Genomic DNA, 26,620 nt, shown 5'->3' with positions numbered 1-26,620 from the left:
GTGACTCCATAGCCTCACAGACCACTTATGGTCGAACCCTCGTCAGTAGCTACGAGGGCTGGCACGTGACATCATGGGCAAGGGGGAGTGTCCTGCTACTTAAGCTTATCTGACCTTGAGACCACGAGAGTCAACAGGTAGCTGAGCCTGAGAGAACAACCTCGGTGTTAGCAACCTACTGTTTGAACCTAGCCTGACGTCTAGCCTTATTCACCACGTTTGGTGCCGCTACACCCACTTCCATAGGCCATCGTCCCGTGTCTTAGCACATTGACATTGATAGAATATTTCCAATCAAAACAGAGGTTCAAGTTCTGGGAGTTACCTGGCCAACGATATAGGTCGTGGAGTTTAGCTTAGTTTAGTTTAGAGATATAGCGTGGAAACAGGCCCTTCGGCCCACCAACCAGCGATCCCCATACAATAACACTATCCTACACACACTAGGACATTTACCATTTACCATTTTACGGAAGCCAATTAATCTTCAAACCTGTACATCTTTGGAATGTGGGAGTAAACCCACAATGTCACAGGGAGAACGTACAAACTCCATACAGACAGCACCCGTAGTCAGTATAGAACCCGGGTCTCTGGCGCTGTGAGGCAGCAACTGTACCACTGCGCCACCGTGCCACCCCCGGAGGTAATGGGCAATGGTACAGGGTCAGGGGTTAAAGGGCAACGGTAAAGGGTCAGGGGTTAAAGTGCAATGGTATAGGGCCAGGGGTTACCTGGGCAACGGTACAGCTTCTTGGCTTGGCTGATGTCCCCTTCACTCAGCTTCACTCTCTGCCCAATGGTTGGTCTCAAGCCTTGGTCATCTCTCCGTGGGAGGATGGTGTCCAAGAAAACGCCCCTGTGGAATGAACGCAGGGCACCAGCTGTGAACACGGCAATGTCAGCACCAGGAGACACACAGTGGCTGTGGAAGGCTGTAGATCAATGAAGTGTGTAAGTGTTAATGAAGGAAGTGGCTGGAGAACTGAGTGAGATGTCCTGGTGTGTAGGATGGTGCTAGTGTACGGGGATCGATGGTCAGCGTGGACTCGGTCCGTTTCCGTGTTGTATCTCTAAACGAAACTAAAAAAACTACGGGACCTGCAGGTCTGCCTGGAATAACCAGCGTGTATGTGTAATTGGAGATACTATCTGAGCCGCTAAGTTACTACAGCATTTTGTGTCTATCTTCGTGTAAACCAGCATAAACCAGCAATCCCCAATGGCTTTATGTCCAGCACCTTAACCACTCTGCCACGACTACCAATGTCTTTGGTGTGAATGGCCCGACCCTGACTAGCTCACTGCCAGGCACATTCTGGTTCACACACCAATTAACAGTTTAGCCACCCTGCTGTAGGAAAGATGTTGGCAAGCTGCAGAGGGTACAAAGATTTACGAGGATGTTGCCAGGACTCGAAGGTCTGAGCGACAGGGAGAGGTTGAGCTGGCTGCTTCTCTATTCCTTGGAGTGCAGGAAGATGAGGGGTAATCTTATAGAGGTGTATAAAATCATGAGAGGAATAGATCAGGTAGATGCACCTTCTTGCCCAGAGTAGAGGGAATCAAGGACCAGCGGACATTGGTTTAAGGTGAGGTGTGAAAGATTTAGGAACCTGAGGGTGGTGGGTGTATGGAACGAACTGGCTGATGAGGTCGTTGAAGCACAATGTTTAAGGAACATTCAGACAGGTACATGGATAGGACAGGTTTAGAGGGATATGGGCCAAACGCAGGTATTGGGGTTGGTGTAGATGGGGCATGTTGGTCGGTGTGGGCAAGTTGTACATTCACTCCTTACACACTAGGGGCAATTTACAGAGGGCAAATTAACCTACAAGCCCATACGTCTTTGTAACGTGGAAGGAATCTGGAAGAAACCCACACGGTGACAGGGAGAACGTGCAAACTCCACACAGACAGTACCTGAGGTCGGGATCGAACCGAAGTCTCTGGTGCAGTGAGACAGCTGCGCCACCGTGTCGCTTATAAACATTGAAAGGGATTGAACAGGAAGGTGGGAGAAACTCTATCCTCTGATGGGGGGGGGAGCCCAAATTAGAAAATCATCTTGGACTTTGGAGAGGAGCAGCTTCACAGATGGCACTGGGCCGCGATGTTTTGTAGTGTGTGTGTGTGGGGGAGGTAGAGAGAGAGAGAGAGAGCTCTTGGCCCATCTAGTCCACGCTGACCAGCGGTCACCCTGTACATTAGCAACATTTGGACAGGTAAACGGATAGGAAAACGTTCAGAGGGATATGGGCCCAACGTGGGGAGCTTGGACTAGTGCAGATGGGGCATATTGGTCGGCATGGGCAAGTTGGGCGAAGGGCCTGTTTCCGTGCTGTATCTCTAAACTAACCTCCATAACTTATGGACAACCTGTACATTCAATCGAGTGTTTGGGGGACCAAATCTATGCTGTCTAGTATTTTATCATTCCACCTTGGATAAAGGTTTTGACTGTGGGAGGTTTCTGAGGGATAAGAATTTGGAAAGACCTACCACAGATATAAGACTCACTGGTCTATAGTTTCCAGACCTAGCCTCGCAGCCCTTCTCAAATAGAGGCACAACATTAGCCACCCTCCAGTCTTGTGGCAGTCTCCAGTCTGAGAAGCAACCTTCCACCATCACCCTCTGCTTCCTTCCATGGAGCCAATTTGCTATCCATTCAGCTATCTCTCCTTGAATCCCATGTGATCTAACCTTCCAGAGCAGCCTACCATGTGGAACCTTGTTGAATGCCTTGCTGATGCCCATATAGATAAAGTCTATGGCTTTGCCCACGTCAATCTTTTTGGTGACCTCCGCAAAAACACTTAATCAGATCCGTAAGACACGATCTCCCATGTACGAAATTATGCTGACTGTCCCTAATCAGCCCGTGTCTATCCAAAGAATATAGTTCCCTGTATTTTCCCTCAGTAGTTACGATCTGGGGAGTATGTTTTCCTTGCAACGCTCTACACCCAACAAATTACAAGCAGCGTTGCTATGGAACTGAACCATCGCAGTTTAGTCCAAAGATACAACATGGAAACAGGCCCTTCAGCCCATCAAGTCCACGCCAACCTGAGATCCCCGCACATTAACACCATCGTACACACTAGGGTCAATTTACAATTCAATTAAGCCAATTAACCTACAAATCTGTCCGTCTTTGGAGTGTGGGAGGAAACCGGAGCACCCGGAGAAAACCCATGCAAGCCACGGGGAGAATATACAGACTCCACACAGACAGTCAGGAAAGAACATGGGTCTCTGGTGCTGTGAGGCAGCAACTCTGCCGCTGCGCCACCATGCCTCTCCTTTAGGGAGGGGTACAGGACATCCAGACGGTCCACTGAACTACGCCTTAAAACTAAGCCAGGGGTGAGGGCTACTTCAGTGGGGGTGTGTGGAGCTCCACAACTATGGGTGGGACTGGTGGGATTGGGTCTGGGCCATTGGGACAGAGTGGACCAGGAGGGGGGGATGAGACCTCCAGAGACGTCTGGGGCCTTGTTACAGTTGAGAGAAGGTGTGAAAGACGAGTTCCCGGCAACCTTGGCGCCCAACCTGGAGAAGGTGTTCCTGGCGTAGTGCATGATGCTGTCAAAGTCATAGATGTCTCCCAGGGAGTTCACTTCTGCCGGCTCCATCTTCAGGAAGTTATATTCCTGCCCTACGACACAACAACACACGGCGTTACTGTAGCTCAGAGAGGGGCGGCTCGGTGGCGCAGCGGTAGAGTTGCTGCCTCACAGCGCCAGAGACCTGGGTTCCATCCTGACTGTGGGTGCTGTCTGTACGGAGTTTGTACGCTTTCCCCATGACCTGCGTGGGTTTTCACCGGGTGCTCTGGTTTCCTCCCACTCTTCAAAGACGTATGGTTTGTAGGATAATTGGCTCAGTAAAATTGTAAATTGTCCCAAGTGTAGATGGTGTTAATGTGCGGGGATTGCTGGTTGGTGCAGACATGGTGGGCCAAAGGGCCTGTTTCCACGCTGCTTCTCTAAACTAAAGTAAAGCTGTCACTGGGAACTGCACGCGCACGCACGCTTAGTAACGTTCGTGTTCACAAATGATGAGAGCAGAATTAGGCCATTCGGCCCATCAAATCTACCCCGCCATTCAATCATGGTTGATCTACCTTTCCCTCTCAACCCCATTCTCCTGCCTTCCCCCCCATAACCCCTCACACCCGCACTAATCAAGTATCTATCTCTGCCTTAAATATATCCATTGGCCTCCACAGCCTCCTGTGGCAATGAATGCCACTGATTCACTCCCTGACTGAAGAAATTCCTCCTTTAATTCTGAGGCTACGACCTCTGGTCCTAGGCTCTCCCACTAGTGGAAACATCCTCCCCACATCCACTCAACCCAGGCCTTTTACTCTTCAGTAAGTTTCAATGAGGTCCCCCCTCATTCTGCTAAACATAATAATGGGGAAATATTATTCAGTGAAGCTGTTTGCTCACTTTCTGGGGTCTTGTAAAATCACCTGAGACATTGTCCCACCAAGCTGGCTCATAGTTTGGGTGCAGGGGTGCCTAGTGGGGGTGGTGGAATGGGGGTGGAGAGAGGGGGTGGGCAGTGGGACACACGGAGGGGGGTACAGGGGTACAGGGTACCTAGCTGCAGGTTGTCCAGGTGGATGCTGATGTGTGTGGGGGGCGTGGGGATCGGGGAGCTGGGGGATGGGGAGTGGGAGTAAAGGGGTACATGGTACGGGCGTACGGGGGTACAGGGTGCCTGGTTGCATGTTATCCCGGATGATACTGACATGGGAGTGGGAGTGGGACAAAGAGGGGGGCAGTGGGTTACACGGTACACAGTGCACGGTACAGGGGGTTACCTGGCTGGATGTTGCCCCGGATGATGTTGACGTGACCGTCCCGGTCGGGCCGGGTGTGTTCATGCCAGAAGCCGATCACGTGACCCAGCTCGTGCACCACGATGCCAAACTTGTCGCAGTTTTTGCCGATGGAGATGGCCTGTGGCCCCCCCCCGCGCCGGCCCACGTAGGAACAGCATCTGGGTACAGAGGTGGAGGGGGTCAACCAGGGGGCAGGGCAGGTACCCGTCCCACAGCACACTCTGTCACCCCACACATCCCACCCCACCCACACCGTCACCACGCACCTCCTCTACCCGAGTCCCACTGCAGAGACCAGGCCAGTGAACTGGCAGGACCTAGAAACTAAAGTCGTGGCCCGGCTGGGGCGCTGGTCGGGTCTCCTCAGGGTGCTTTCCTACCAGGGCAGGGTGTTGGCCATTAACCAACTGGTGGCCTCCATCCATGCTCTGCTTGACCACCTTGGCCACCTTTGCTAGGATCATCCAGAGGAAGTTGTGACCTTCTTCTGGGGCAACGGAAAGCGCTGGGTAATGCAGCGGTCCTGAGTCTCCCGATCGAGGAGGGCGGTCAGTTGCTGGTGTGCATTTGCACCCAGCTGGTGTATCTCCGCCTCCGCCCCTGTACTCCAGGCATCCTCCCAGATGGCACGGGCTGGTGACGCACCTTTTCAAACGGGACCGCTACCTTCAAGGAGGTACGCGGATAATGGTGGTGGGCGTCAGTCATGCAGAGGATGCCCAGCCTACCAGGACCTTCTGAGAGTCTGGAAGCTGGTTGCTGTCGACTGGGCCCCCCCTCCGCCGGCGGAGGGTGACGGGCCAGGCGTGAGAGCAGCCGGTCCTTGTCCCACCCAACCGGTTGTCGGGGGGGCTCGAACGTGAGGAGTACCTGTAGTTGAGCAAACCCCCGCTCAGCCGGAAGTACTCATCGGACCCAGGCGCCGTAATCCACCCCGGTAGCCGGTCCCACACAACCAGTGCCGTCAAACCCTCTCCATCTCATACGCAGGGAGGCATGTCCTGTACGGGCTCCTCCTCCAAACCCTGCACTTCCTCGCCCTGGCCCACTGTCCGGACCCCAAGTGGCGGTCGGTGTAGCCTTCCGGCCGCGAGGGGGGCCCCCGGTGGGGATTCTCCCCCTCTACATTGGGGACCTGGGGTGGAGGGTATTGCACCGAGGTGTTCCCTGCAACCTGCTTCTCTCGCGGTTCACAGACTCGCCAGCCGCCTGCCACTGTTGCGGGCTGGAAGAGTCTGTGTACCACGTGTACATGGAGTGCGTGAGGCTGCAGCCACTGTTTGAATACCTAAAGGGGCTGCTCCTTGCCTTCTGGCTGCACTTCTCACCCACCATCCTCATCTTTGGGCACCCTGTGCATTGGGGAACGGGTAGGGCTGAAGATGTCCTGGTTGGGTTGCTCCTGGGCCTGGCCAAGCTGGCCATCCGCGGGTCATGGCGCCAGGCGGAAGAGGGCTCTACCCGAGCCGGCTGCCTGCCCCTTTTCCGGGGTTACGTCCGTGCCCGGGTGGTGTTAGAGAGGGAACACGCGCAGTCCACGGGCACCCTGGGGGATTTCCGGGACCACTGGGCACCGCGGAGGGGGGGGGGGGGGGGGAGGGTGGAATGTATCCTTTATAAAGATGGGGAAATAGTTATCTCAGGTCAGTATATTTGTTTTACTTGTATTATGGAGTTGGGTGTGTTTGTATTCTACATATTATTGTAAATAATTGATCTTTGAAAAACATTTATCTTTGAAAAAACAGTATCCTTCCATCAGACAGCAATCCCCCACTACCCCGCCAATCCCCCGCACCCAAGCCCACCTGCCCCACCCCAGCCCACCTGCCCCACCCCATCCCACCTGCCCCCATCCCAGCCCACCTGCCCCACCCCATCCCACCTGCCCCCATCCCAGCCCACCTGCCCCACCCCAGCCCACCTTCCCCACCTCAGCCCACCTGCCCCACAACAGCCCCCTGCCGGTACCCACCCATGCCCCACCAGTATCCCTCCATCACCCACCCACCTCTGCCCACCGTGGCCCCCCCACCCCCCACACCAGCATTCCTTGACCCCGGCACTGTAATCTGTGACCCCTCCCTGACCCCAGCATCCTGACCTGTGACCCCTCCATGACCCCAGGTCCCTTATCTGTGACCCCACCCTGACCCCGGCACTGTGATATGTGACCCCTCCATGACCCCAGGTCCCTTATCTGTGACCCTCACCCTGACCCTGGCACTGTGATCTGTGACCCCTCCGTGACCTGTGGTTCACTGTGGGTGGTGCCGTGTGGGAGATACAACAGTGGGCCCAGCGTGGTGCCACGCTCAATGTAAGTACCTGGGTGACCAGTGCCCCCGGGCAGGATGGGCAAGGTTCACTCCCAATGACGTTATTGGCAAGTGGGGCAGAAAGTGAGGGGGTCGCACTGCTCATGTTCAAGTGATGATCTCCTTTCTATAGGTACATCCTTTTATTCTGAGGCTGTGCCCTCTGGTCCTAGACTCTCCCACTAGTGGAAACATCTTCTCCACATCCATATAACCATACAACCATATGACCATATAACAATTACAGCACGGAAACAGGCCATCTCGGCCCTTCTAGTCCGTGCCGAACACGTATTCTCCCCTTTCGGTACTTTCTTGATTGGTTCGGGTGTGAGGCCTTATGGGGAGAAGGCAGATGAATGGGGTTGAGAGGGAAAGACAGATCAGCCAGGATTGAATGGCGGAGTAGACGATGGGCCAAACAGCCTAATTCTGCTCTTACAACATATGAAATATGAGTATAGTCATAGAGTCACACAGTGTGGAAACAGGCCCTTCGGCCCAACCTGCCCAGACCGGCCAACATGTCCTAGCGACACTAGTCCCACCTGTCCACGTTTGGCCCATATCCCTCCAAAATAGAGTCATGGAGTCAGACAGAGTACCGGGGTGATCCCACGGTGTTCCCCTCTTGTGTTCCCACTCTCACTCGCCCGTCACTCACCCACACGGTCGGTAGGTAAAGACAATGAAGCTGTCCTCGGCCAATCGCTCCACAAAGGTGATGCAGGTGTACCTCTCCCAGTGCCTCATGGCTTGTTTAAATATGGCTCGCTGCGTTCCTGCATCATCCCAAACATAGAGCTGGCTTAGTCGGGTCACTCACAACACACAGAACGTACAACAAGAATCATTTGCACAATCCTCCCCATGTTAGAGTCTTAGTTTTGTTTAGAGATACAGCATGGAAACAGGCCCTTCAGCCCACCTAGTCCGCACTGACCAACGATCACCTTGTACACTAGTTCTGCCTACTCACGAGGGACAGTTCGTAGAAGTCAATTAACCTACACACCTGGGATAGACATAAAGTGCTTGAGTAACTCAGCAGTTCAAGCAGCATCTGGGGAGAAAAAGGATGGGTGATGTTTGAGGTCAGGACCCTGCATCAAACCCGAAACATCCTTTTTCTCCAGAGATGCTGCCTGACCCGCTGAGTAACTCCAGCACTTTGTGTCTATCTTTGTTATAAACCAGCACCAGCCCACAAACGTGTATGTCTTTGGAATGTGGAGGGAAACCGAAGCACCCGGAGAAAACCCACGCAGGCCACAGGGAGAATGTGGAAACTCCATACACACCTTCTACATTCACATCCAAGTGGTTAACTCACTGTGTGAGAGGTACAGCACTGAAACAGGCCCTACAGTGGGCCCATGCCAATATGCTTGCCCATCCACACTGATACCATTTGCCCACACTGGGTCCGTATCCTGCTATGCCTTGCCTATCTTGGTCAGCATGGACAGCATGGGCCGAAGGGCCTTCTCCCCTGCTGTATGACTGTACAATGACTCTTATCACCATAAGTGTCTCTTAAATGTAGTGTTTGCTGCAGACTCTGGCAGCGTGTTCCACGTCTCAATCATCTCTGTAAACTAAACCCTTCCCCTTAGATCCCATCTAAACCTCCCCACCCATGCCCCAGTAGTTTCACATCCCTCTGCCAGCTAATGCCCACTTGCCCATCGCTGTTCATCATGCCTATCTGAAAGCCTCTTAAACGCCACTATCGTATCTGCCTCCACCACCACCCCCGGCAGCACATTCCAGGTTCTCACCACCCTCTGTGTAAAACACCTTGCCCCACACATCTCCATTAAACATTCCCCCTCTCACCTTATACGTAGCTGTGCACTCTATTGTTGGACATTTCCACCTTGGGATAAGGTTCTGTGTCCACTCTATCGATGCTTCTACTAATTTTAGATACTTCTATCTAGTCCTCCCTCAGCCTCTGACGTTCCAGATAAATCAATCTGTCCGTCTCATCTCTCCCTGTAGCTGAAATGCTTCAATCCATGCAACATTTATGTAAATCTCCTCTGCACCCTCTCCAAAGCTTCCGCATCGTTCCTCTAATGGGGTGACCAGAACTGCACGCAATACTCCAAAGGCAGACTAACCAAAGTCCTCTAGAGCTGTAGAATTGTGGACAGGAGCCTTTGGGACCTTGGCCAGTGGCAGAAGTAGAAGGGGAGATCGCTGCTCGACATGGACTAGGTGGGCTGAAGGGCCTGTTTCCACGCTGTATCTCTATAGTCTAAAACAGATATGTACAGTGAAGATAGATACAAAATGCTCGAAAAACTCAGCGGGTCAGGCAGCATCTCCGGAGAGAAGGAATGGGTGATGTTTCAGGTCGAGACCCTTCCTCAGAGGGTCTCCAGTGATACTGCCCATCCTGCTGAGTTACTCCAGCATTTTGTGTCTATCTTCGATTTATACCAGCATCTGCAGTTCCTTCCTACACATTATGTACAGTGAATGTTTGCCCCCACTTTCAGACTCACACTGACCAGTGAAGTTCCCTCCTATGACGTAGGGAATGACTCCCTCAGGCCAGATCCGTTCTGCCCTCGAGGTCGCGGCTCGCTCCACTCTGCTCCGGGAAGCTCCCGCTTGCCCACTCTTCTCTCTCCCGATGACGGGGCTACCTGCAAAGACAAGGGAACAGTGACATTACAGCGGGCACCATCCCCATTATACAACACTTGCACCATCTCTGTGGCACGGTGGCGCAGCGGTAGAGTCGCTGCCTTACAGCGCTTGCAGTGCCGGAGACCTGGGTACGATCCTGACTACGGGTGCTGTCTGTATGGAGTTTGTACGTTCTCCCCATGACCTCATGGGGTTTCTCCGAGATCTTCGGTTTCCTCCCACACTCCAAAGAGGTTTGTAAGTTAATTGGCTTGGTGTATGTGTAAAATTGTCCCTAGTGTGTGTAGGGTAGTGTTAATGTGCGGGGATCGGTGGTCGGTGCGGACTTGGTGGGCCGAAGGACCTGTTTCCGTGCTGTATCTCTAAACTAAACTAAACCGGAGACCCAGGTTCAATTGGTAAAATAGTACAACATTTATGAAGGTTTAAAAATCGTAAAAACCGTCCCTTCCGGAACCCGCTGTCAATAACGCGGCGAGGAGAATAAAAAGCTGAAGGGGCGGAGTGTGTTGAGCGGCTCACGGAGAGTCAGCGGCTCACGAGAGTGTGCAGCGTGCGGGCTACTTCTGCGGCGACCAGCTGGAAGCTGCTGAGTTGAACCGGAAGCCTCTGAGTGAAGCCGGAGTGGAACCGGGATCAGCTGCGTGAGGCCGAAAGCTGAAGGTGCGGGGTGAGCAGAGTTCACCCCACCTCCCCCTCCCCCTCCCACACACCAACCCCTCCCCCACCCCCACACCCCCACCCCCACCCCCTTCCCCGCACCTCCCCCTCACCCCCCTCCCCCGCACCCCCCCTACCCCACACCCACTCCCTCCCTCTTCCCCACACCCCCACCCCCACACCTACCCCTCCCCCACCACCCCCCTCCCACACACCAACCCCTCCCCCACCCCCACCCACCCACCCCCCACCCCCGCCCCCCCCCCTCCCCCGCACCTCCCCCTCCCCCGCACCCCCCCTACCCCACACCCACTCCCTCCCACACACCAGCCACCACCGCAGTCTCCAGCGTAGCGATACTTACCCGAGGTGTGGCCGCTCCTGTCCATTCCCTGTCCCGTCAAATCTGTGCTTCCATCGCTATGGAAATATTTCAGATCCTCTTCATCCAGAGCAATATCTCCCCAGAAAGCCACTGGTAAAACAGAAGTATTAATGAGTGGGCTTTCCCAGCACTGGGCTGCACAGCAATGTGTACCACAATGGAGGGTGAGGACCAACTATAAAGTCAGAGTCATACACCACAGAAACAGGCCCTTCAGCCCAACCTGCCCATGCCGACCAACATGCCCCATCTAAACCAGTCCCACTTTTGACTCGTTTCCCTCTAAACCTATTTAATCCCATCACATTGTGACTTTTCTTTGTAATCCAGCATCTGCAGTTCCTTGTGTCCATTCATTTGACTTTGGCCACGCCGCATTTGCAGTATTGCGCGCAGTTCTGCGTTTACGGATATGAGTGAGTGACCGGGGTGAGACTCCAAGACATCAACGATTTCTAGAGCCAGCTCTTTGAGTACCCTGGGATGCCGACCATCAGGCCCTGGGGATTTATCAGCCTTCAGTCCCATCAGTCCACTCAACACCATTCCCTGACTAATGTGAATTTCCTTGAATGGCAGAGTAAATTTGATGGGCCAAATGACCTAATTCTATTCCTGTCACTTGACCTTATGTTGCCAGAACTCAAGGCCCTGAGTGGTTGAACAGGTGGCTGAACTTTAATCCTTGGAGCGCAGGAGGATGAGGAATGATCTTATAGAGGTATAAGATCATGAGGGGGATAATTAAGGTAAGCGCACAGACTCTCTTGCCCAGAGCAGCTGAATCGAGGATCTGAGGACATAGATTTAAGGTGAAAGATTTAATAGGAATCTGAGGGGTAAACTTTTCACACCTCTCAGATGTGTGAAAAATCTGAGTGGTGGGAGTATGGGAGTAACGAGCTGCCAGAGGAGGTAGTTGAGGCAGGGACTATCTCAACAGTTAAGAAGTGGTTAGACAGGTACATGGATAGGACAGGTTTGGAGGGACATGGGCCAAACACAGGCAGGTGGGCTAGTATAGATGGAACGTGTTGGTCAGTGTGGGCAAGTGGGCTGAAGGGCCTGTTTCCCACTGTATCACAACGACTAAACCACTTTCCTTTCCATCTGGTCTCTCAGCAACGTCAGGAATGAACATTGAATTCTCCAGCTTCAGGTGAACTGATCTCTCATCACTTCCCATTACCATGTTTAGGTACCGTTCTCACCCCGTTTACTTTAAATTACATCGCTAATGAACGGTCAGCAGTCCAGCTCCTCATCTCAACTTCCCTTCCCACTGCCTTTTGTCTTACACCCCACCCACCTCCTCCCCTCAGCACTGCCTTGGAAACTGTCAACACCACCTCTCCCTTGTTCAGAGGATGTGGGAGTAAAAACTGGAAAACGTGCAAACTCCACACAGACAGAAAGTGGCAAGACAAATGGATCGAGTGGTAAATAATAGTAAGATTAAACGAGAACTTACCAGTTTGAAGTTTGATCTGTATTTTATGAGGAGTTACGATGAGGGATTACGTGAAGAACCCGTCCAGCACGCATGCGCGACATACTTCAAAGCAGCGGTGTGGAATCACAGAAAGACACAGTAATTGAAATAAATATAGTAAAGAAAAGCAGAGCTTAGATACCAGTTGATCTCTATTATTGAGGGTGGGAGCGGAGGGCACGTAATCCCTCATCGTAACTCCTCATAAAATACCGATCAAACTTCGAACTGGTAAGTTCTCGTTTAATCTTACTATTTTACTTCGGAGTCACGTGAGTGACTACGTGAAGATTTTAAAGCTCTGTGATTTCAAACCGTGTAACAGTTCATACTTCACGCGATGCCGAAGTCATTCGAGGGAGGAAGTATGTTATCGTAATCAACCATGAATCTGTTTGTAAAACAATAATGGTGTTATTAACAATAACAAGACCAAAATGCTCCCCCGGTTTTAAATTATATATTTTTTGCAGATTCTAATACTTTTTCTGCAAACGATACAGGTTCTGCCAGCGGCTTGTTATAAATGTTTGGAACGTATACTCCCTAGACCACCCCGCTGTAGCCAGGATGTGGTCCATAGGCACGTCCATCCCCTTAGTCACTGATGTGGATGCTGCCCTAGTGGAGTAAGATTTATACACGTTAGTATGTACTCCAGTAACTCCCAGTACCTGCTTGAGCCACTTGAGATAGTTTGGCTCGTCACCCGACCATAAGGTTTCTTGTGGCTGACTCATAAGGCTTTTTCTCTCCCTCGAGGATTACTTATTGTGTCGATGTAGTTCAATGTGGGTCATGACACATAACCGTGGTTCAGGTGGGTATGCCTGGAATTCCATGACTAGACCTGATGTTCCTGGTCTGCTCTGTTTGACCAGCCCCTAATGGTAAATGTAACACGGTCTAGTAAACCATATTGTCCAATCGTAGTAGATGGAGGAACGGGACTCTTTGTGCTGATACAAGGCCATCAGCATGACCGTCTTCAGGGTGGGCTGTTCCAGGGTGAGGGACCTGGCTGGTGGCCATCCCCTAAGGTACGTCAGGTCCACACTGACATCCCAGATTTGTGTGTACCTAGGTCTGGGGGATTAGAGTTGAATATGCCTCTCCTAGATCACCAGTGGGTGGTACCCTATGGCCTGTTGTCCTGGTGCCCGAGTTAAGTAGGCTGACAGAGCACTTCTGGCTGTGTTGATGGCGCTGTAGCTGAGTCCTTCATTGTGGTGAAGACCTGCCAGGAACTCCAGTACAGGTTTAGTTGTGGTTGAATATGTAGTTCCTGTATTTGAATAGTATCTTCCCACTTCTTGATGTTCGCCAAGTATGTTCCCTAGTGGATATGCGATGGGATGCTATCATCGTGTCGATAGTGCTATTTGACAATCCAGGCCCAGCAGTGGCCTTCCCAATTCTGCAACACAGGCCCGGTAATGGTCTTTTCAAATCTGCAATCCAGTAGTTTAATTTATCGTGGCATGGGTGGCTTATGCCTGAAACTGGGTGAGTTGATAAGTCTGGGCTATTGGGAAATCATTAGGGTTTTGATGACCATGTCGAGGACCACTAGGAACCATGACTGTGGGTTTGCGTAGTACCCGACTGATGAGGCTGTAGTACCTGACTGATGAGGTAGGAAAAAAGGGGAGAGAACATAGAGATTAGATCCCCCCCCCCCCTGGTTCAGCGGGAATGTATTCATTGCCGCTGCCTCAAAGTTTGGTTTCAAGCGACATACATCGGTACGTAGTGATTCAATTGAAATACAGGGAAATCGATATCTGGTGTTCCATATTGCTTTGTAATTTCAACAAATACTTTGGTTTAATATGTCTGTTTACAGTATTTAGCTCACCTGGTAGGTAAGTTTGCTGATGGTCGAATATGTTTGACGACATACGGTTACCAATTGTTAAATAAATTGTCACATGATATCGATTTTATTCTGCCCAAGTGGTTTGGTATATGCCACCACTGTGATGTTGTTAATTTATAAACGAACATGCAAAATGGTGCACTACTGAATAATATGCTTTTACCAATAGAACGTACTCAATATTTCCAACTAGGTTTTATGCCCAGTGTCTATAGTGATGACGACTCCAGATTAGTCCATTTGCCACCATGTTCTGGGTATGGGTATTTAGTTTAAACACTAGCACCTTCGCTCTAATGGAAAGGTTCGTTAAGTAGCAGGTAATGCTGCTACTAATTCCCAATTACTCTAGCCACTTGTTGAATGGTTGGTTGATTGTTACGATTAATTGTTACAGGTTGTGCCAAACGCTGACTCTCCTCATGTCAATGTTATAGATGAGTGGATAGAGTTAATTGAATACCAGATAGTCAATAGTTGTGGATGGTGTCGACGTCGACTGGAGTTTTTGGCTCCATGACCTTACTCTAGGCTTGGAGAACAAACACTTACTTGCTCTCGGGCGGTAGTTTGAAGTGCCGGTTCCATCTTGCGTGTCTGTCTCCAGCCTGAGGTTTGGTTGCTGACTTTGCTCTAGAGGCTGCCTGCCATTTTTGGGTGGCATTTCTGCGGTTCTCGGGCGGCGAGTCTCCTTGTCGGGAGTATGCAGGGGTTACCGGCCGTTTTTTTAGTTTCCCTCCAGTCCGCTGCTGTTGGTCAGACAGCTGTTAGCGGACTGGAGGGAAACTAGACTGGAGGAACGGGGGCCGTTTCCCCTCTGCTGCTTTGCTGTCTCCAGTTCCCCTGGAGCAACAAAGAGGAGCAAAGTAGTGAATTTGAACCTGTGGGTAAGTACTTACCTAACGGTCCGTTCCTTCAGGCTTGTAGCGGGAGCGCCCGTACTCCCGTTCGTCGCTGTTGCATCTGCGTGAATGCTCATGCCGCGCATGCATGCTGGACGGGTTCTTCACGTAGTCACTCACGTGACTCCGAAGTAAAATACAGGGCATTGAGTGGAAGAGTCAGGAAGTCATGACATGGGACTTTGGCAGAAAGGAGATGAGGAGGAATTAATTTTCTCAGAGGGCGGTGAACCTGTGGAATTCATTGCCATAGGAGGCTGTGGAGTCTATCTATGGATATTTCTACAGCAGAGATTGACAGATTTTTGATGTAATTGTGTCAGGGGTTATGAGGAGAAGGCAGGAGAATGGGTTGAGAGGGAAAAAGGTCAGCCATGATTGAATGGCGGAGTAAACTTGATGGGCCGAATGGCCTAAATCTGCTCTAAGAATTTATGAACCCACAACGGCCCATTGTTGGCTATGGAAGAGGTGATAACTGCAGATGCTGGTTAATATATTAAAGGACACAAAGTGATGGAGTAACTCAGCAGGTCAAGCAGCATCTCTGGAGAAGATGGAGAGATGGGGAAAGATAGACCACAACAGAAACGCTGATCTCGGATGCTACCACCCATCACCAAGACAGAAGCGGTGACTCTGATAAGAACTCCAGTAAGACGCCGGTAAGAACAGAGGAAGTGGTCTTTGCATCGATGTACATAATGACTGGTGTACAAACAGTAAGATCAAATACACCCATTGCTCTCCTCACCTGGAGGTAATGACTGTCACTTGCACACCCTTCCATTTGCCTAGAGAGTTCACTAGTGATGATGACAGCTGTCTATATTCCACCAGATGCTAACGTTAGCACAGCTCCTGCCCATCTGCATGACACCATAAACAAACAACAGCAGGCTCATCCTGAGGGAGTCTACATTGTTGCGGGGGATTTCAACCAAGCATGTTTAAAGTCAGCGCTTCCAAAATTTGTACAATACGAACAGTGTCCCACCAGGGGGAAAAACACACTGGATCACGTCTACTGCAACTAAAGGGCCTGTCCCACTTACGTGTCCTTGGCACGCAAATTACGCGACCTCGTGGTCGCGTTGAGCCGCGATGGTTCCGCAAAGGTCGGGCGCGATTACATGCATACGCACAGCCGTCTGGAGCGCGTGATGTCATTTGAAGATGGACACAAAGCTGGAGTAACTCAGTGGGACCGGCAGCATCTCTGGAGAGAAGCAATGTGTGGCGTTTCGTGTCAAGACTCTTCTTCAGTCTGAAAAGAAGGATTTGACCCGAAACGTCATCCATTGCTTCTCTCCAGAGATGCTGCCGGTCCCGCTGAGTTACTCCTGCATTTTGTGTCCATCTTCAATTTTCTTGGCCCCGCTCTGGGAGTAGAAGTGGGGGCGGATCCGGAGCACAACGGCCGTGAGCCCCAGGCCGAGCTCGGCGATCGTTTGCCTGCTTCTGCTGCTGTTGGAGGTGAGATGTTGCATCGTGCCAGGGTCCTGGGCCTGTCCCACTTTGGCCGTTGGCGCGCAAAGATTTTGTTCACTACAAAAATTTCGGAGTCACACACAACTCCATACCCCTCCGCACTTCTCAGTGGGACCGGCCCCATGCGGCCACATGATGCCCGTGCGCCTCAACGCAACCACGAGGTTGCATAATTTGCATGCCAAGGACATGCCCATGGAACAGTACATCTCCCACAATTGGGCCTGTCAGACCATCTCTCACTGCTCCTCATCCCAGCGTATACTCCCCTCAGGAGGAAAACCAAGCTGGACATAAAGATCATAAAAACCTGGCCTGAGGGAGCTCTCTCTCAACTGCAGGATTGCTTTGCACGAACAGCATGGTATATATTTGAACAACAGGACTCACAGGAATACACAGAAACTGCACTGTTCTACATAATGAACTGCACCGATAATGTCACTGGTGATAAACACATCCGGGTTTATCCCAACCAAAAACCCTGGATGACTAGTGAAGTACAGTCACTCCTGAGAACCCGCAACTCTGCCTTTAGATCGGGTGGCAGGGCCCAATACTGCATGGCTAGAGCACAACTGAGGAGAGGCATCAAAGCTGCAAAGGAGGCCTACAAGAAAAAAGTGGAGGACCATCTATCTCACACACAATAACCCACGGCAGGTGTGGCAAGGATTGCAGTAAATCACCAATTACAAAGGCAACACACCGGTGACTGACAGTGCTAACACCTCGCTGGCGGAGGAACTAAACCAGTTCTTTGCTCGATTTGAGGTAAAGAGGCCCCATGCAGTCACCGACCTCAAGCTCCCGTTCACTCACTCTCCAGGAACACCAAGTGAGGTGCACGCTCAAGTCGGGGAACCCAAGGGAAGCCGCTGGACCTGATGGTGTACTCGACAAAGTACTTAAAGCTTGTGCAGACCATCTATCAGGGGGTGACGTGATGATGGGTGTTTTGGGGAGGGGGTTGTGAGCAGAGTATAGGTGGGGGGGGGGGGTGGGAAGGGCTTGTGGGATGTATTGTGTACAAGGGGACATGTGGCAGGGTGGGGAAAGGTCGCACAATAATCTCCTAACTCATATATTCTGTGCCCCAAACAACAAAGGCATCCGTGCTCTATGCTTTCTTCACCACCCTGTCCACTTGTGTGGCCACTTTGAGGTGAATTATGGACTTGATCGCCAAGGTCCCTCTGAACAACATTCTTCAGTGCCTTCATTGCGTGTTTTTAAGGCGGAGATTGGTAGATTCTTGATTAATACGGGTGTCAAGGGTTATGGGAAGAAGGCAGGAGAATGGGGTTGAGAGGGAAAGGTAGATCAACCATGATTGAATGGCAGAGTAGACTTGATGGGCGAATGACCTAATTCTGCTCCTACGACTTATGAACTTAGCATTTACTGTATATCTCCTCCCCATATTGGACCATGCATCACCTCACACTCATTGTGATTTAATTCCATCTTTAGCATAGAGATACATGTGGAAACAGGCCCTTCAGCCCATCAAGTCCACTCCAACCAGCGGTCACCCATACAGTACCATTATCCTATATACTAGGGAAAATTTACAGAAGTCAATCATACTACAAACCAGTGCATCTTTGGAGTGTAAGAGGGAACCGGAGCACCCGGACAAAACCAACACGGTCGGGGAGAACATACAAACTCCGTACAGTCAGCACGCATAGTCAGGATCAAATCCGGGTCTCTGGCGCTGAAGGGCAGCAACTTTACCGCTGCAACTGCATCGACAACCTTCCGCACTAAAGGTAGACACAAAATGCTGGAGTAACTCAACGGGACAGGCAGCATCTCTGGAGGGAAGGAATGGGTGATGTTTCGGGTCGAGACCCTTCTTCAAAGTTCAAACCAAGAACCAGAGGAGAGGGAGACTAGAGACATGGAAGGGTAAAGGTGTGAAAACGTCAGATCAAAGTTGGCAATGGTCAAGGAAATGTAGAATGGTTCATTGTTGGCTGAGGGGGTGACAGCCAGCATCTGCAGTCCCTTCCTACACAACCTTCATCACTATCCACAACACCATCTACTTTCCTGTTATCCAAAACATTTACTAACCACACCTCATACATTCATATCAACGGTGTTTTAAAAATATAGATGATATTTATGACAACCAATCCCTGTGGTGCATCACAGGTCCATGTTGTTCAATCTGATAACATCCTTCCTCCCCACCCTCTGCCTCCTGTCACCAAGGCAATTATGGATCCAATTCACTCGGATACTTTGGATCCCACGTGCCTTTATCTTCAGTCATCATTCAGGACCTTTAAATATACTGTACTTTATTAAAGTCCCTATACACAACATGGACGGCACGGTGGCGCAGTGGTTTTTGTCAGTCTCCCTACCTGCTTCCACTACCTGCAACCTCCGGCAACCACCTGCAACCTCCAAGAACCGCACGGAAACCTTGGGTGGGGCGCAAAGTCTCCAGAGGTTTCCGTTCAGGTTTCCTAAGTGGGACAGGGGCAATACAGTTCCGGGGACTCAGTTGAACCTGACTATGGGTGCGGTCTGTACGGAGTTTGTACGTTCTCCCCGTGACCTATCTCCGAGATCTCTGGTTTTCTCCCACACTCCAAAGACGTACACATTTGTAGGTTAATTAGCTCGGTATAAATGTAAGTTGTCCCTCGTGTGTGTAGGAAGGCGGTAATAATATGCGCGGATCGCTGGTCAGTGTTGTCTCGGTGGGCCGAAGGGCCTGTCTCTAAACTAAACATCTACCAACCTGTCTTCAAATTCATGAGATACAATTTCCTTCACACTGTATAGCCATGCTGGCTATCCCTGCTCAGTCCCAGCCTCTCTAATGAGCATAAATCCAATCCATAATAGTGCCCCTGTTCCACTTAGGAAACCTGAACGGAAACCTCTGGAGACTTTGCACCCCACCCAAGGTTTCCGTGCGGTTCCCGGAGGTTTTTGTCAGTCTCCCTACCTGCTTCCACTACCTGCAACCTCCGGCAACCACCTGCAACCTCCGGGAACCGCACGGAAACCTTGGGTGGGGTGCAAAGTCTCCAGAGGTTTCCATTCAGGTTTGATGCAAGGCTCATCAGCCTGTAGTTGGCTGGCTTGTGTTTAGTTTAGTTTAGAAATACGGCGCAGAAACAGGTCCTTTAGCCCACCAAGTTCGTGCTGACCAGTGATCCCCATACACTAGCACTGTCCCACACACGAGGGACAATTTATGATTTACCAAAGCCAATTTACCTACAAACCTGCACGTCTTTGGAATGTGGGAGGAAACCGGAGCACCCGGGGAAAATCCACGCAGGTCACGGGGAGAACGTACAAAATGCGTACAGACAGCACCCGTAGTCAGGATCGAACCCGGGTCTCAGACGCTGTGAGGCGGCAACTCTACCGCTGTGCAGACCCTGCTGCTCTTCTGCAATAAAGGAACAACATTAACTATTCTCCAGTCTTCTGCTACCTCACCTGTGGCCAACGAAGGTGCTAATCAATCCGCGAGGGCCCCAATAGCAACCAGAGACGGATCCTCATTCAAACGTGGCGATTTATCAATGTGTACACATCCCACAACATCTAACACTTCCTTCTTCACACCAACCTAACACACATTCTCCACGTTCCCTACCCTGAACAGTATTGTGGAAGGAATCCGGAGAAAACCCACGCGGTCACAGAGAGAACGTACAAACTCCGCACAGACAGCAGTCAGGATCGTACCAACTCTACCATGTGCCCCTTCTGCTTGTTGTATACAAACGAGGCATTCTATAGCACCTCACCCACATCCCCTGTCTCCACACGTGGACTAACACCTTTGGACACCACTCCCTTCCCCTGGCTAGCCTCTTGGACCTGATATAGCCATAACATGTCTCTTTAATCTTACTTACTGTCGACGTTTCAAGGCTCCATTCTGCCCAGATAATTTTTCTTATTCGATACCTTCAATATCCTTCTGCAGGTAGAAACTGCAGGTGCTGGATTTTTTTTCTCCAGAGATGCTGCCTGACCCGCTGAGTTACTCCAGTATTTTGTGTCTATCTTCAATATTCTTTGTCATCCAAGATTCTCTAATCTTGCCATCTTTGCCTTTCACCCTCATGCTGGATCTGAACTCTTACTAACTTTTATTTCAGTTGTTATTTTAGCCTCATGTGTCTGCTCCAGTCTACGTTCACCAGGTCCACTGATCAGCCTTCTTCCTACTGTGGAATTTTATTTGAGGACCAACTTCATCCCCTTACCATAACTAGCTTGCTTGAAACTTAAAGAATTATTGTCACTATCCCCAAAGTGTACCCCCACTGACACTTCCATCACCTGCCAGGTTTCACTTCATGGAGTTGGAAACAGGCCCTTCGGCCCATCTCAGTATTCCAGCCGTTGGCATAATGGGCTAGTCCCGTTTGCCTGCATTTGGTCCATTGCCCTCTAAACCCTTCCTATCCATATATATTAGGGTGGCACAGTGGTATTGCTGCTGCTTTACAGCGCCAGAGACCCGGGTTCAATCCTGGCTACGGATGTTGATTGTACAGAGTTTGTATGTTCTCCCCGTGACCTACGTGGGTTTTCTCCAAGTGCACTGGTCTCAGTCCGCACTCCAAAGACATGCAAAATGTATTGGTTAATTGGCTTCTGTAAATTGTAAAATGTGTCTGGTATGTAGGATAGTGCTACCATACTATCGCTAGTCGGCATGGACTCAATGGGCCAAAGGGTCTGTTTCTGTGCTGTATATCTAAAGTCTGTCTGTCCAAGTCTCTGTAAAATTCCGAATTCCGAAAAATCCTTGTTCGAGGCGTACCGTGGCCCTATCCCCAAACTCTACCTCCGCTACATTGACGACTGCATTGGTGCTACCTTCTGCACCAATGCAGATCTCACTGACATTATTCATTTCACCACTAACTTCCATCCGGCATTCAAATTTCTAAACCTCACCATCTCCATCGCAGGTAACAGACGACTGACCGTCATCTGCTACAATCCCACTGACTCCCATGGCTATCTGGACTACACTACTTCCCACCCTGCTTCCTGTAAGGACTCTATCCCCTACTCCCAATTCCTCCGTCTAAACATAGAAATTAGGTGCAGGAGTAGGCCATTCGGCCCTTCGAGTCTGCACCGCCATTCAATATGATCATGGCTGATCATCCAACTCAGTATCCCATACCTGCCTTCTCTCCATACCCTCTGATCCCTTTAGCCACAAGGGCCACATCTAACTCCCTCTTAAATATAGCCAATGAACTGGCCTCAACTACCCTCTGTGGCAGAGAGTTCCAGAGATTCACCACTCTCTGTGTGAAAAAAGTTTTTCTCATCTCGGTTTTAAAGGATTTCCCCCTTATCCTTAAGCTGTGACCCCTTGTCCTGGACTTCCCCAACATCGGGAACAATCTTCCTGCATCTAGCCTGTCCAACCCCTTAAGAATTTTGTAAGTTTCTATAAGATCCCTTCTCAATCTCCTAAATTCTAGAGAGTATAAACCAAGTCTATCCAGTCTTTCTTCATAAGACAGTCCTGACATCCCAGGAATCAGTCTGGTGAACCTTCTCTGCACTCCCTCTATGGAAATAATGTCCTTCCTCAGATTTGGAGACCAAAACTGTACGCAATACTCCAGGTGTGGTCTCACCAAGACCCTGTACAACTGCAGTAGAACCTCCCTGCTCCTATACTCAAATCCTTTTGCTATGAAAGCTAACATACCATTCGCTTTCTTCACTGCCTGCTGCACCTGCATGCCTACTTTCAATGACTGGTGTACCATGACACCCAGGTCTCGCTGCATCTCCCCTTTTCCTAATCGGCCACCATTTAGATAATAGTCTGCTTTCCTGTTTTTGCCACCAAAATGGATAACCTCACATTTATCCACATTATACTGCATCTGCCAAACATTTGCCCACTCACCCAGCCTATCCAAGTCACCTTGCTGTCTCCTAGCATCCTCCTCACAGCTAACACTGCCCCCCAGCTTAGTGTCATCCGCAAACCTGGAGATATTGCCTTCAATTCCCTCATCCAGATCATTAATATATATTGTAAATAGCTGGGGTCCCAGCACTGAGCCTTGCGGTACCCCACTAGTCACTGCCCGCCATTGTGAAAAAGGACCCGTTTACTCCTACTCTTTGCTTCCTGTTTGCCAGCCAGTTCTCTATCCACATCAATACTGAACCCCCAATGCCGTGTGCTTTAAGTTTGTATACTAATCTCTTATGTGGGACCTTGTCGAAAGCCTTCTGGAAGTCCAGATACACCACATCCACTGGTTCTCCCCTATCCACGCTACTAGTTACATCCTCGAAAAATTCTATAAGATTCGTCAGACATGATTTATCTTTTGTAAATCCATGCTGACTTTGTCCAATGATTTCACCACTTTCCAAATGTGCTGCTTTCCCATCTTTATTAACTGACTCTAACAGTTTCCCCACTACCGATGTTAGACTAACTGGTCTGTAATTCCCCGTTTTCTCTCTCCCTCCCTTCTTAAAAAGTGGGGTTACGTTTGCTACCCGCCAATTCTCAGGAACTACTCCAGAATCTAAAGAGTTTTGAAAGATTATTACTAATGCATCCACTATTTCTGGAGCTACTTCCTTAAGTACTCTGGGATGTAGCCTATCTGGCCCTGGGGATTTATCGGCCTTTAATCCATTCAATTTACCCAACACCACTTCCCGACTAACCTGGATTTGACTCAATTCCTCCAACTCCTTTGACCCGCGGTCCCCTGCTATTTCTGGCAGATTATTTATGTCTTCCTTAGTGAAGATGGAACCAAAGTAGTTATTCAGTTGGTCTGCCATATCCTTGTTCCCCATGATCAACTCACCTGTTTCTGACTGCAAGGGACCTACATTTGTTTTAACTAATCTCTTTCTTTTCACATATCTATAAAAACTTTTGCAGTCAGTTTTTATGTTCCCTGCCAGTTTTCTTTCATAATCTATTTTCCTTTCCTAATTAAGCCGCATCTGGACCCAGGATGAGGTGTTCCAAACCAGGGCATCAGAGATGTCCTTATTCGTTAGGAAATGGGGGTTCCCCTCTTCTACTATAGATAAGGCTCTCACCAGGGTCTCCTCTATATCACACGCAGTACACTTGTACACCTCAGTAAGGTCATCACCCCGCAACCTCCTACTTTAAAGAGACAAGTCTATCGGCACGGTGGCGCCGCGGTGGAGTTACAGTGCCAGAGGTCCTGACTACGCACGGTTCGTTGCTGACCACGGGTGCTGTCTGTACGGAGTTTCTCCCCGTGATCGTGCGGGTTTTCTCCGGGTGATCCGGTTTGTAGGTTCGTGGCTTCGGTAGAATTGTAAACTGTCCCTCGTGTGTGTGTAGGATGGATGGTGTTAGTGATGGCTGGTCGGCGCGGACTTTTCTGCGCTGTAACTCTAAACTATACCTTCTGAATTTTGTAGTCGGCAGAGCAGTCTACATATCGCCAACTTGGACAATTTTACATTTTTTATCAAGCCATTACCTACAAGTGTGGAGGAAACCGAAGCTCTCGGAGAAAACCCACGCAGATCACGGGGAGAACGTACAAACTCCATATAGACAGCACCTGTAGTCGGGATCGAACCCGGGTCTCTGGCGCTGCATTTTGCAACTTTATCGCTGCGCCACCGTAAACGATCCAAACTCTCCCAGTTACCGGCAAAACCAGGCAGCAACTGGTGATCTTTGTTTGAATAAACCTGAATAACGTAAGCTAAATAAACTAGACAGCTCTGATACTCGGGAAAGTGTGATGTTACACATACCCCTGAGCGGTGCGGGGTGAGCACCGGGCGGGGCCGGGCGCCGGCGGTCCGGGGATGTTCGGCCGGACAGAGGGATCGGGCCGTGACTGACCGGTGCCGGCGCCCGGAGCCCCACAGAGGGAGCGGCCGGCACGGACAAACGAGTGACCGGTAGCGGCCGCCCGACCCCACGGCAACATCCCCCCCGATCACTGTCCCCTCCCCGACCCACCTCCCGCTCGTCTGGCCGCAGGATCCCCAGCGCACGCTCCGGACATTCCGGACAAACTCTTCACCGGACCCTCTCCCCGCCCGCCCCCCGCACTCACCCGCCTTGCAGGGGTCCAGGTAGCGGCTGGTTTCGGAGCCGGGCCCCGGGGCGACGGGCAGCGAGCGGCCGCACAGCTCCAGCAGCAGGTGGGACACGAGGAGGCGGCGGAGGGTCATCGCGGGGCGGGGAGAGGGGATTCCCTATCCCGGGAGAGGTGGGGTGCGCGTCCGGGCAGAGAGGGTGTCCGGAGCGGGCCGGAGAGCGGGAGGGAGGGAGGGCGGACACGGAGCTCTCTGCTGCCCGACTGTCCCGGTCAGTTCACGGGCCGCCACTGAGCGGCGACTCCGCCCATCGCCCGCACCGTGTCCTGGGATAGGAGGCAGCGCCGCTCGGCCCGGCACGGTCCGGCATGGGCCAATGAGTGTAGCCAGGGCGGGGACCTGGGCCAAGCCGAGACATTCAGCGAGACCCAGCACGGCCCGGGTCAGTGTAGCGAGAGCAGGACAGGGTCTGGGATGGGATGGATCGGCGTGGCAAGGTGAGCCGGCACAACAGCACGGCTCAGTGTATTGAGGACAGGGGACCCGGCACGGCTCCGCTCGGGATTGGGATGGGCCGGGCCAGTGTAGGAGGGCAGCAGACCCGGGCCAAGCCAGGACATTCAGGGTGACCGGAGACGCGGAGCCAAGCCCCGGGGTGGGACAGGACTCGCAAGTGAGACAATCTCAAACAAAGTTCCACTCGCAAAACCCGCGAGGAACCACATTTTCACGAACAACCCGCGCCGGGCGCGGATTTACGCGCAAGATGCAACCTTCCACATTGAAGATGTGCGCTTGGATGAAGTACAGTAGTGAGAGGCCTAGCAGGTCTGCGCAGGGAATGTATGGGCGACCCTTCAGCCTGATGGAGTGGCGGCGAGAAAGAGGGGAACGTTACACTAATTTACTAAAACAGGTGGATAGGATAGGACAGGTTTGGAGAGATATGAACCAAACGCGGGCAGGTGGGACTAGTGTAGCTGGGACATTGTTGGCCGGTATGGGCAAGTTGGGCCGAAGGGCCTCTGTCCACGCTGTATCACACTTTGACTCCATCTGAAAGGGAAAGGAATAAACTGGGCAACATGTGAAAACTTCTCAAACACAGATGCTTCAAGGTCGTCGACAATCGGCTTTTCAAAATACATAATGTATCAGTTTTTATTTAATTTCATCTCAAAAAGCGGGAAACAATATTATGTTTAAAACATTACACGATAATGCTCAGGATGAATTTCGCAGTTATATGTTTAAACAGGCCCTTCGGCCCACAGTGACTGTGCCGAACATGGTGCCTAATTAAATTAAACCCTCCTGCCTCCACGTGATCCATATCGCTCCTACAAATCCATGTGCCCGTCTGAAACCCTCTTAAACACCAAATATCCTATAGTGATCTTTGTTAAACAATCCTTAAACCTTCACCACCGCCCCTCGACCGGCAGCAGACGGTTTAAGAAGGAACTCCATCAGAACAAAGCCTAAAACTTACAACTAGCCAAAGAAACTTGTTTAAGAAGGAACTGCAGATGCTGGAAAATCGAAGGTACACAAAAAAGCTGGAGAAACTCAGCGGGTGCAGCAGCATCAATGGAGCGAAGGAAATAGGCAACGTTTCGGGAGAAGGGTTTCGGCCTTCGCTCCATAGATGCTGCTGCACCCGCTGAGTTTCTCCAGCTTGTTTGTGTACCCAAGCCAAAGAAACTTCCTTGATTATAGTATAATAACTGGGGGGAAATTAATATTAAAATTTTGGAAAAGTCCAACAACCCCCACAATCAAAATGTGGATTATGGAGATGTCGGAGGCTTTACATTTGGAAAGAACTAGACTTGTCTTAATTGACAAACAAGAATTATTTGTTAGAATATGGTCTC

At 50.9% G+C, this 26,620-nt stretch overlaps 1 protein-coding gene across 1 annotated transcript; it reads right to left on the bottom strand.

Annotated features, from left to right (window-relative positions):
- Nucleotides 1-702: 702 nt before the first annotated feature.
- On the bottom strand, nucleotides 703-24,954 carry LOC116966380 (bone morphogenetic protein 1-like). The gene is made up of 7 exons (XM_033012581.1): nucleotides 24,761-24,954; nucleotides 10,868-10,978; nucleotides 9,702-9,839; nucleotides 7,847-7,964; nucleotides 4,844-5,022; nucleotides 3,562-3,667; nucleotides 703-859 (listed from the first exon to the last, which is right to left on the bottom strand). Exons 1-7 carry the CDS (start codon nucleotides 24,876-24,878, stop codon nucleotides 703-705), a joined length of 927 nt encoding a protein of 308 aa, XP_032868472.1. The 5' UTR covers nucleotides 24,879-24,954.
- Nucleotides 24,955-26,620: the final 1,666 nt, after the last annotated feature.

This window comes from Amblyraja radiata, chromosome 37 (genome assembly GCF_010909765.2).
Source record: "Amblyraja radiata isolate CabotCenter1 chromosome 37, sAmbRad1.1.pri, whole genome shotgun sequence".
Taxonomy (NCBI): domain Eukaryota; kingdom Metazoa; phylum Chordata; class Chondrichthyes; order Rajiformes; family Rajidae; genus Amblyraja; species Amblyraja radiata.
The sequence above is the reverse complement of the archived record's forward strand: the minus strand, read 5'-3'. Positions and strand labels throughout refer to the sequence as shown.